This window comes from Brachionichthys hirsutus, chromosome 16, assembly GCF_040956055.1.
Source record: "Brachionichthys hirsutus isolate HB-005 chromosome 16, CSIRO-AGI_Bhir_v1, whole genome shotgun sequence".
In the NCBI taxonomy this organism is placed as follows: Eukaryota; Metazoa; Chordata; class Actinopteri; order Lophiiformes; family Brachionichthyidae; genus Brachionichthys; species Brachionichthys hirsutus.
In genome coordinates this window covers 6,634,261-6,645,385 of record NC_090912.1, presented here as the reverse complement: position 1 = coordinate 6,645,385, position 11,125 = coordinate 6,634,261, and the positions used below count along the sequence as shown (strand labels likewise).

Genomic DNA, 11,125 nt, shown 5'->3' with positions numbered 1-11,125 from the left:
ATTGTATAGTTGTAAAAATATATGGATAGATTATTGCTGTTATTATAACATAAATCATTTTAATTTATCAGGTTAAGAAAACCACACTACTCCATCGATCAATAATCAAACTTATTCAAGTAAATAATATTAAATAATAAACGAAGAAAAATATCATCCAACACAAGTTATGGCATTAACTTTGTTCAAAACTCTTTTGTCACAGTTGAGAGGGACAGAACTGCAGAACAACCAACAAATGTGGGCTGTTAAGAGCATGTGTGACGGATGCAGCATTTTACAAAAACAAATGTCTGCACACAGCTCTCACGGGCCACAAAAAATGGCTTGGAAGGCCACGAGTTTGACACATGTGCTCTATTCAATCAGCTATACCCCTAGCAGAGCCATAGCAGAAGCAACCTGAAATGGCCCATACAAACACTCTTGCAGGAAAAGCTGTTATTTAACCCCAGCAAATACAATGGCTGGAGATTCAGTGCTGTCCAGGGAGCCCAGGGGGACGCCAAGCAAAGCTTTCTGAGGAATGCAGACAATCGGAGAAGCTAGCTGCGCTGTTGTTTCCTGCTGTCCCTCCTTCTTCCATTACAAGTCAATGAAAATGAACCACGAAAGCAGTGTGTGTGTGCGTGTGTGTGCTTTCTCTCTCTCTGTGTGCATGTGTGTTTGTTTGATTTGCTTCATCTGTTTGATAATGCTAACTAGGGATGATTGGCTCTACATCACGTGGAAGAGTAAACACACACAGGGAGGCAACAACAAGTTGAGGTCACATTCGGAATAAATATCTGCATGATGAATGCCTTTGGGTCTGCTGTGTTGAGATCGAGGCCTTGTTTCTGTGGACACAGGAGCCTGACGGCTTCTTTGTGGTGTGATTGCATCCTGCATTCATTGTTTAGAATGAGAGGGGAAAGAATGCTTTGTTTGATTTATGTGTCCGTTTATGTTTTACGCACCACGAATAGCACAGAAAATGTATAATACATGACAATATAGCCTTGTCAGTAACAAAATGTAATGACTAAACATCTGGCAGACAGTTAGCAATTAGCTGGTGAATTCTACTTGATTGACTAAGTAGCAAGTCTCATCAGCCTGCATGAATGTTGGGTTTTTTTCATGTCTGTCGGATGTGTAAATGTAAAAAAAAACTACTATTACTATTGCGAAACAAATATTTGCTAACATGTTAGCAGCATGCTAGTGTTGTGTTTTCAATGCAGTATCCAAGGACGGAGTTCTTTATTCGCTCCTCCGTGTCCTTGACCTCCGGCCATATATTTGCTGCAGGCTGCCCCCCGTGGAGGGTGGGGTTAATTGCAGCTTTGTTCCTCAAGGCTCATTCTCTCTCAAGCAGCCCATTAGTCATGTTTTCATAGTGGGGTTGAGTGAGTGAGTGAATGGGTAGGATGGTGGTAAGACAGAGAGAGGTCAGGCCTGAGTGTGACTCTATCAGCCACAGCCTTGCATAATGAGAGTTAATGGATGGGAGCATGGACACACCTGTCCAGTCAACTTAGATCAGGATGACTAAGTGTGTGTGTGCATGTGTGTGCAGGAAGATTGTGTAAAGCATGTAGGACTCTCTGAAGCTCTTCAATCATGCTGCTGATTTGCATTTCCAATTTGTCAACCTCTTGCCTTGCACTCATTTTTCATTCCAATGTTTCAATGTGTATGTGAGAGTTATGAAGGTTCTATTTGTCTCTTCCAGGGTGTTAGCCCCGTGCAGGGTGGTGATGAGCAGTCCGGGCAGCAGCAGCAGGGGGAGTGGCCAGCATACTGACATGCGTCCCGCTCGCCACGCCCCCGGGCCCAAACTGCAGGTGCAGCGCTCCGTCTCTCGGGACACCATCACCATCCACTTCTCTGCTCTGGGGAAGGAGGAGGACGACGAGGAAGAGGAGCTTTATGGGGTACCGGCTGAGTCTGCCGCTGATAAATCTGGGCTTGATGATACGGAGAGACGTAAAGGTCTTGAAGCTTCGGTTGCTGATGGCCAATCTGTGGCCACGGCGTTGGAGGCGAAAGAGGAGCTGCTGTTTGAATCTGCTGGTGTACATGACACCTCAGGAGCTGCTGTTCTCCCTGTTGTCGCCACATCACAGTCTGTGGACCCCTCAGAACCTCAGCCACATAAACCTTCACCAGCCATGAATATTATCGCCACCTCCACCCACTCCTATCTGACTGATAGCCCTTCTGCCAGCTCCTCCTGGCCCTCTGACAGACCCTCAGCCAATCCCCTGTCCACGAGCTCATCATCATCCCCTTGTAAGTCTTCAACTCTGTCCTCCTCAAAACCATTCCTTAGCCTGGTCAGATCTTTGTCCAATGAAGTTGAGTCGCGAGACTCCACTTCTGCTCCCACCACTGCTACACTTTCACACGCACGCCACCGTCACCGAATGAAATCTTTTGTTAAGTCTCTTTCCACGGACACCTCAAAGACCGAAAATCCGGACGGGCCTCCTCATCACTATGTTCACCACCAACAACAGCAAGTACAGTCATCACAGCGGCCTCCACCTCGCAATGTGCAGCTCTTCAAACAGTTCTCTCAGCCTCGCTTGTCCTACTGCTCCGTCACGGTTACCCACACAGGCGGAGACTCCAAAACAGCCCCGTCTTCCCCCACCATGCCCCAAGATGGTAGGTCTTTCTTCAAGGTCCAAGAGGTAGAGGCCAGGATAGAAGATACCAAGCGGCGGCTGTCGGAGGTGATGTCAGACCCGCTGCAGCTTTTTAGCAAGATCATGGGGGACGAGTCTGGTATGGGATCTGCTGGAGCTGCCACTCATCGTGCTAAATCTCTGTCCTCCAGTGCATCAGAGCTCAGTGGAGTGACAGCCGTAAATGGACACATAGAAGGTAACAACAGCTACAGCATTAAGGAGGAAGATGGGGCAGAAGGGGAAGAAGAGGAAGAAACCCCAACAGACAAGGGTCCTGACTCTGTTTTTGTCTCTTTCCAATCATTGGCACCAGCCCCAACTCTCGCACCGGCCTCCTTGTCCGCTTTCCCCAAGTCTCCTTCTCTGACGCTGGGTCGCTGTTCTATGTCAGCCCTGGTAGCGCGACAGGAAGATAAGGACTTCTGTGAGCTATACAGCGAAGACTTTGAGATCTGTACAGATACGGAAACACCAGATGGGGATCGTCCCGGGTCACAGCAGCCCCATACTGGCAGCACTGAGCTGTGTAGTGAACTTGACATGGAGGCGGCGTTAGACACTGTGCCCGTGACTGGTCTTATCTTCCTGACACAGTTGGTGTACTGGTATTTAGTCTCTCCAGTGCCGCCATATGTATGTGCAGTGGTGCATGGGATTGTAGCTGGGTTCCTGTTGGCTTTGCTGGTCCTTTGGCTGTCCCCAACTCGACGATCCTCCTCAGGCACAAGGAGAGGAAGGCGAACGATGGAGCAGTGGAATGTGGCCCAGCTAGATATCAAAGAACCAGGAACTTTCAAGGTGAGATAGAACAAGGCATGGATGGCTAAAGCTAGTCTTGTTGAAGACTTGGAAATGTAGACGTGTTTTATCCTCGTAGACTTTTGACATGGTGGGAGATTGAAAAAGAATTGAACTCTTTACAGCATCATGAGAACCGGCAACAACACATGTTTTTTTGTTGTTGCTAATATCCAAATTAATGAGATCCTAATAAAATGTGATTATGTGAGGCAAACCTATGTGAGCACCACCATTGATTTGGAGGCGGGCCTAAGATGTTGCCTTTTGCCGTCTATCAAATTGACAGAGAAATCACAAAGACCAAAAATGTTGCTGCAACCCTAAAACCAATTTGACAGTAGCCACATTGCAACTTCAGTGAGAAAGTACATATTTAAATATTCAAACATTGTCGTTTAATACACTTCCATCTCCGCCTCCTCAATCTCTTCAGGGCTGGATGAATGAGATCACCAGCTACGACCCGGAGATGTACCACGCCACTCTGACCCACTCTGTTTACGTCCGTTTAGAGGGTTCCGTCCTGCGTCTGTCCAAGCCCCACCGCAACATCTCCCGTCGCGCTATGCACAACGAAGCCAAACCTGATGTCACCTACATCAGCCAGAAGATCTACGACCTCACTGAGAGCAAGGTGTGGTATCTGTGGGTGAACAGATGCGAAGAAAAGAGACGCTGAAATGCTTTGCCAGACGTGTGTGAGTGTGAGAGAATGACAGTGAGGGAGACATTGTGTTGTGTGTCAGGCCACTGGCCCTTTACACACAACTGTGTGTCTGTTTGTGCGTTGACTTGATGCTTTGGTACATCTGAAGGCAAGGCAATGGAAAGAGATTTTTTTTAAAGCGGTTTAATCCTCTAAAAATCTAAAGGGATCATTATTGATCTACTGATCATGGAACTTCCATAAGCATGGAACTTCTATAAAGTGTGTTTTCACCATCAGCATTATGTATATACATACTATTGAATGCTTTCTGCATTTGTAAATGCTGCTTTATGGACATTTAATGTCCCAAACATGCATTCATCATCAAAGTGTAATTGTTTTACACACCTCCAAAGAACACAAGATGTATTTAATGCTAAAATTGTAGCACTGTTAAATGTTTAATCCGGCTACTGTAGCTATTAGTTAGTCCAAAAATGAAGTGCAGGATATTCTTAAATTCCTGATGAAAAAACAGAGTTTCTGTTCGATAAAAAACAAAAACAAAATACAGATGTCATTCACATCTGCATCCCTGCTTCTATGGGTTTTTTTTATTTATAATTTTAACATGTTTCAAGCACTCTTTTGGGGCTTGGCTCAGGGCATGTGGGTCACATGCAGTTTGCAGTTTCAATTAGCTCATCAATCAAGAGTTTTCCATTCTTCATTTCATATTGTTTATTCTCATTTTCCTGTAGGCATTCTGCTGCAATGCCATCATCCTATTTGTGCATTTTAATTATATGAACTTGGTCTTTATGCCTCTGTAGATCCATCTGGTGCCTCAGAGCCTGGCTCGGAAAAGAGTTTGGAACAAGAAGTACCCAATTTGTATCGAGTTGGCCAAGCAGGAGGACTTCATGTCAAAGGCCCAGGGAGACAAGCCCGAAGGTGGGGAAGACAAATTAACAGGGATGAGCGAGAAGCTGGAACAGACAGACAAATGTGAGAAAAGTGAAGTATCAGGATCATCAGAGGACCCCAAAAGATTAACCTCCGGAGGGGGAGACTTGACTATTTACCTGTTTGGAAGGACGGGACGGGAAAAGGAAGAATGGTTCCGGAGATTTCTCTTAGCGTCGAGAATGAAGTCAGAGGGGAAAGTTCTGCTTGGGATCTGTAAGAGTGGTGAGTTTAAGGCCGAGCCATGTGTAGTAACACACAACAAGATACAAACAGTGTATGGATTTATCTGTTTCTGTCACGCTGTGCATACTGTATGCATCTGTGTATGCACAGAGGTATGGAACACCCTGTCAGAATCGCTTTCCTCTTGAGTATGCTACTGTACAGCCACCAGATCTGTGAATAAACCCCATTTTAGGCACTGTCAATCCGCTCAACTGAGTGAACTGTGTGAATGGGTCAGCAGGATTACGTACACAGAGAAGCAGCATATCATGACGTTGAGCCCCGCTGTGGAATAAAAGTCCCAGCTCAAAGGGCAACATGAGCACGCCGTGGTGAAGCGGGATCCGAATCCTTGTAAAAATTATTTTAATATCAAACCGATTATCTGTGAAAATTCTTTCATTGCTTGTATATATTTAGCATCTTGTGAGAAATTAATTAGATGCTGCAACTGAAAATCTTAATCATGCTTTATGCCTGTGACATATGGTATCATTAAAAATGTTGTTGATGCATAACTGTGTCACGTTAACGTCCCCTGACTGCATTTTCCCCCCTTTCTACTTTTTTAGCCTTCTTGCCCTCCCACAGCCACAGCAGCAACCAATTTGGTGGAGGCCTGGAGGCTGACAGCAGGAGCAGCAGCCGTGGGAGCCTGGAGGAGCTGCCTCAGTCTCGCCACAGAGACACCTCCTCAGCTCCCTCCTGTGGCTCCATGGGAGGCATGAGGCAGAAGATGCTGCTGGACTACAATATCTACATGGCCAAATATGTCAATCCCCAGGCACAACTGAGAAGCTCAACCGCCAATGACAGCCCTGGGCACACCCCCGAGAGCAGCCCTGAAACGATCAAAAAGGTGGGAAACAGAGCGTCTGGAATAACAGAGTTGTTTGAGAAATGGCCCGTCTAAAGCGCAATATGGCCTTTACTTGAAACGCCAGCCCACATACCTTTAGTATGGACAGTTAGAAGTGCAGGGCAGTGTCTTTCATTATGGGCCGCAGGGTGTTCATAGTTCTAATTTATTCCTTTTGATAGTCGTTAGTGGCAATACTGCAACAAATTATGATTATTGATGCCCTTTAATGACATGCAATTCACATGTCTTTGTATTTACACCTGGTGCCAATAACTAACAATTCTTCTTCACTGAAACATGGCACATACTGGGAATCACAGATGGGCATCATTCTTTTCGTCTCCTTTTTGACACTTCTTATTATGCAAAATAGACTTTGTTGTTTTTTCCGACAGATATACCTGCCCCAAAGAACCCGTCCTCTCTCTCTTTTTATTGCTCCGCCTCCATATTTTCTCCAAAGCACCATTTTGATTTGAGGCCAACTATGATGTCACAGCGGGCTTTGCACCTCCTCCGAATTCCTATAATGCTTGTTCTGAATGATGTTTTGGGAAAGGCAAAAAAAACAAAAAACCTCAAAGTTGTATTTTGGAGACTTTGGTGCCATAACCAGAATTGTTAATAAGAGTATAATATTGAACCTGGGCCTGAGATAGAAAGAGAATTTGCCATTTTGCTTATGACTACAATCACATTATGTGGGCTCATGTTGCAAGGAAATGCATGATGACACAAAATAGGCTTTTTGGCACAAAGTATGTTTTCTTATCCAGTTTAAATGTTAAAGTAAATGCCTGTTTTTGTGTCTTTCAGATATGTGGGAGTTCAGAGGAAACTGTGGAGCCTGAGGCCTGGGTCAATGCCTGTCTGGGAAGGATATTTTGGGATTTCCTAGGAGAGAAATACTGGGCTAATGTCGTCTCCAAAAAAATCCAAATGAAGCTCAGTAAGATCAGAGTGGGTATTAGCTATTAGCTAGTAGTAATTGGTATAGGTAGTAGTATTTGCAATCTGAGAAATGTTGGTGGTTCCAAAAGGACCAGTTCAAAGACCTGGTATCACTGATGACTACATTTCTATCTGATTTTTTTTTTGTCCAGCTGCCATATGTAATGAATGAACTGACTCTGACAGAGCTGGACATGGGAAGCTCCGTTCCGAAGATCCTCCATGCCTCCACACCCACTGTGGACCACCAAGGTAGGACTAAAAGCGGCGTTCCATACATTAATCTTCATGGCCTGGCATTAAGCCTTTGCCTTCAGTCTTCTCCGCCTTCCTTTGCTGTCATCCATTATAAACCAGGCTTTCGATCAGTCCTGTTAGCCACATTGCCACAGCTGAGACTGGAGTACTCGTTATTGTATTGTCTCTGAACCAGAACATCCACGGATAAATAAATAAAAAATACTCACACTGAAGTATCATTAGTTTATTCCAGGAGCTATTCCAGCTTCAACTAATCAGGACAAGTTTGCTTCAATACTAACACACCTAATTTCATTTTTAAATTTTATTTCTCTTCAACTAATGATATGAGGGAAGCATGCAGCAATATATATATTGAAACGTATCTGTGTCCAGGTCTGTGGTTTGATCTGGATGTGTCCTACACGGGTTCCTTCCTCATGACGTTGGAGACCAAGATGAACCTGGCTCGTCTGGGAAAGGAAGGAGAGGGGCTGGGCGAACATGGAAAGGAGTGGTGAGGCTTGTATTTTTGTAGTAATGTTCTCTCTTGCAGTTTGAAATGAAATTATACATTCTCAATGATGAAGCAAAAACAGACTACCAGCAGTTGAGGAACCTTTTCTCTGAACTAATAGTCCTGCACTGGATTTTAATTAGATAGCTTTTCATTTTTAACAATGCATGTTTTTATTTTTTTCCTCTCACAATTCCCACCCTTTTCCTGTTGGCTGTTCCTCCCTTCTCTTAACATACTCATCTTCTCTCCTGACGCTTACCACTATGGATTTGTCCAACGACTGGTGAGTTGGGGAATAGATAGATGCATATCACTGAAACAATACAATTTGTTCTGGATTGTCGTTCAATTTCTTATGAAAATAATTGGCAATTCATTCCCTGTGGTTTATAGCAGGTAAAATCTATTTATGCAATATGGCCTCAATTGTTAATGGGTCTCTTACAGCTATTAATGTGTCTTTTAAGCTGTGTGTGTGTGTTTGTGTGTGTGTGCGTGCATGTGTGTGTGTGTGTGTGTGTGAGACAGGCCCAGGCCAAGGACATACTCTCTGGCTGACAGCGATGAAGAATCTTCAAGCGCTGGCTCATCAGATGAGGAGGATCCCCCTGAGCTCCTCAGTGACAAAGCCATTTTCCCTGGAGGCGAGGGGTGAGGACGCGTCTCTTATTCAACATCACGTTTCTGAATGGAAATTGGTAGAGAATCTAATTCTCTCGTGTGCTGAAGCAAAAGGTTTTGCCCTTTCTGACGATCCACCCACTCCCACACCGACATAATGTGGCACCCAGCCACACCACTCCGTCGTGAGTGGCGAGCAGCAACCGCTTCCATGAATAAATGACGAGCCTGACTCACTCCTCACCTCCACCGCCTCTCCTCTGATTCCCTCCCCTGTTCACATAGCTACGTGGGAGGACACAGGCCGAGCAAGATCATGCGCTTCGTGGACAAAATAGCCAAGTCGAAGTATTTCCAGAAAGCCACGGAGACCGAGTTCATCAAGAAGAAGATGGAGGAGGTGTCCAACACACCCCTGCTGCTCACAGTGGAGGTGCAAGAGTGCTGTGGCACGCTGGCTGTCAACATCCCACCTCCCCCGACAGACAGGATATGGTATGTTCTCTCTTCCAAGGAGGAGTGAAGTTGGATACCGGTTTGAAGATGCAAGTCATCGCCCTCTCTTGGTCAAAAAACAGACATGCACACAAAATGTGCTGAATATTAGGCCACAGATTTATGGATTCATCTACTACCTGTGCTCTTTATAAGCTTAATTATAACAGATATTATTAACAAGTATACCTTCACCTCTTTAGGCCTCTCAAAAGCCTTCAAATGAAAAATAAATCTATGCCTGAGCTGCTCAGCATTGACACGAAGGCTGTAATATAAGGTCAGAGGTCAACTCTGTCTGAAGACCAACTGGCATTGTAAATGAATTTACGTTTAGTAGAATAAAGTAAACATGTAATGCCAGTCATTCTCACCAGGGATGTTTCCTCCTGGCTGTCAGGTACGGTTTCCGGAGTCCACCTCACCTCGAGCTGAAAGCACGGCCTAAACTGGGCGAGAGGGAGGTCACTTTGGGCCACGTCACTGACTGGATTGAGAAGAAACTGAACCAGGAGTTCCAGGTATACACTGCAAAAAGAAGAAACTATTTACACTGGGAATATTGTTCCCATGCTGTTTAGTTTCAATGGGCCTGATGTTTTCTTATGGGCTAAGTTAAATGTTCCCTTGATAGTTTAAGTAATAAAGTAGGATTCCTTTCCGGCTTCCCACCTACATGCACTTCAAAGCAGCATGCATGTGGCTTTCCCACCCCTCAGATATAAATACATATCCAAAGTAATGACACACCTGCTGCTAAATAACCAGCCTTGTAGACTGCTGTCCCTGTAACGTCTACCACATCTGCATTTACCTCAACCTGACTCCTCTGAGGGAGGGGGTTATTGTTATTTACCACCCCCCGTAATCAAGCCTGCAGTAAATTACAGTGCTGCAGTGCAACAAGTTTTCATTGAGCGTGTGGCATTTTCTTACTACCATATTGGATGCACATGGGATGGTTAAAGTCAGGCCCCACTTCTTGTTAAGATCAATGCTGCATTCATAAAGTCAGAAATGGGAAAAAAAATTCGATACCGGTGTGGAAAATCATTTAGACTTTACTTACCTGACCTACTTATTTGTGCCTGTTGAATTCTATTGAATTTAACAATACTTTTTTACTCTACGTGATACTGTATATTTGGCATTTTCAACATAGGGAAGCTGTAGCACACCAGGCTACTCATGGTTTACTGAGCTGAGATGTGACTGGCTATTGATGACCTCTCTCATTACCCTTTTGTCCTCCCACAGAAAATATTTGTGATGCCAAACATGGATGATGTATGGTTACCCATCATGCATTCTGCCATGGACTCGCGCTCAAACACCAACTTGGTTACTGTGATAAATGATGCCTTGAAGAACCCAGAGCCTGATGAGTCTGATGTCTTGGAAATGTGAAGACTGTCGTTCAGTGATTCACGCCCACGGTTACACCGGTATGAAACTGGAAGTGTTGTCCGACTTCGGGTGATCTTCTGCGGCAGTCGATGGAAAAAGCTGGAGAGTGGTCATAGACTTGTCATCCAAACACGGTTTTATTTGTGTGACATCAATTACTTTCCCGAAATAAAACACGTGGGGAATGTCTAGATGTGCGTGGATTGATAAATAGCCATTAAATTCAACCAGAGGAACCATACCTGTGATGTACAGCTGCACCAAACATTCGTTTTATTGTAAGCATTTTGTGTGCAACTTTTCAAATCAGGCCGTTTGTTAGCCAGAGCCCTGTGGGAAGCTCGAGGCCACTAACAGAATCCAAACAAGCGTATTACTTGAATAGTAAAAGCTTTATAGTGATGAAACCCTCTGCATAAACACTTCACTGGGGCATGGGCACTTCTTTGCCACCAACCCATGCTGCTGCCAATGCCAGCCCCCTCACACTTATATGCAAACAGATCAATGGGTGTGTGTCCATAAAGGACACTAGGTTAGTTCAAAGCTGTCATGGACATAACATCTGCTTTCAGTGATCTATGACTTTACAGGGATGAATAAAAACATATCTGCGAACACAGGAGCTGGACATTTCCGAAGTCTGATGAATGTATGCAACTCCCAAGCCGTGCGAGGAAGAGCTCATTCACTGACGTGTTTCTGCG

At 44.7% G+C, this 11,125-nt stretch overlaps 1 protein-coding gene across 1 annotated transcript; it reads left to right on the top strand.

The window, feature by feature from the left end:
- The first annotated feature begins 1,742 nt into the window (after nucleotides 1–1,742).
- tex2 (testis expressed 2) lies at nucleotides 1,743–10,418 on the top strand. The gene is made up of 11 exons (XM_068750384.1): nucleotides 1,743–3,476; nucleotides 3,913–4,113; nucleotides 4,962–5,319; nucleotides 5,895–6,181; nucleotides 7,001–7,144; nucleotides 7,288–7,387; nucleotides 7,772–7,892; nucleotides 8,424–8,546; nucleotides 8,802–9,011; nucleotides 9,412–9,532; nucleotides 10,269–10,418. Exons 1-11 carry the CDS (start codon nucleotides 1,743–1,745, stop codon nucleotides 10,416–10,418), a joined length of 3,549 nt encoding a protein of 1,182 aa, XP_068606485.1.
- Nucleotides 10,419–11,125: the final 707 nt, after the last annotated feature.

Excerpts from the sequence above, each read along its gene's own strand:
- tex2 (XM_068750384.1), top strand. The coding sequence starts at position 1,743 with ATGAGCAGTCCGGGCAGCAGCAGCAGGGGGAGTGGCCAGCATACTGAC. Across the intron at positions 6,182-7,000 it reads GCCCTGAAACGATCAAAAAG|ATATGTGGGAGTTCAGAGGA; the intron begins GTGGGAAACAGA and ends TGTGTCTTTCAG. Across the intron at positions 7,893-8,423 it reads GGCGAACATGGAAAGGAGTG|GCCCAGGCCAAGGACATACT; the intron begins GTGAGGCTTGTA and ends TGTGTGAGACAG.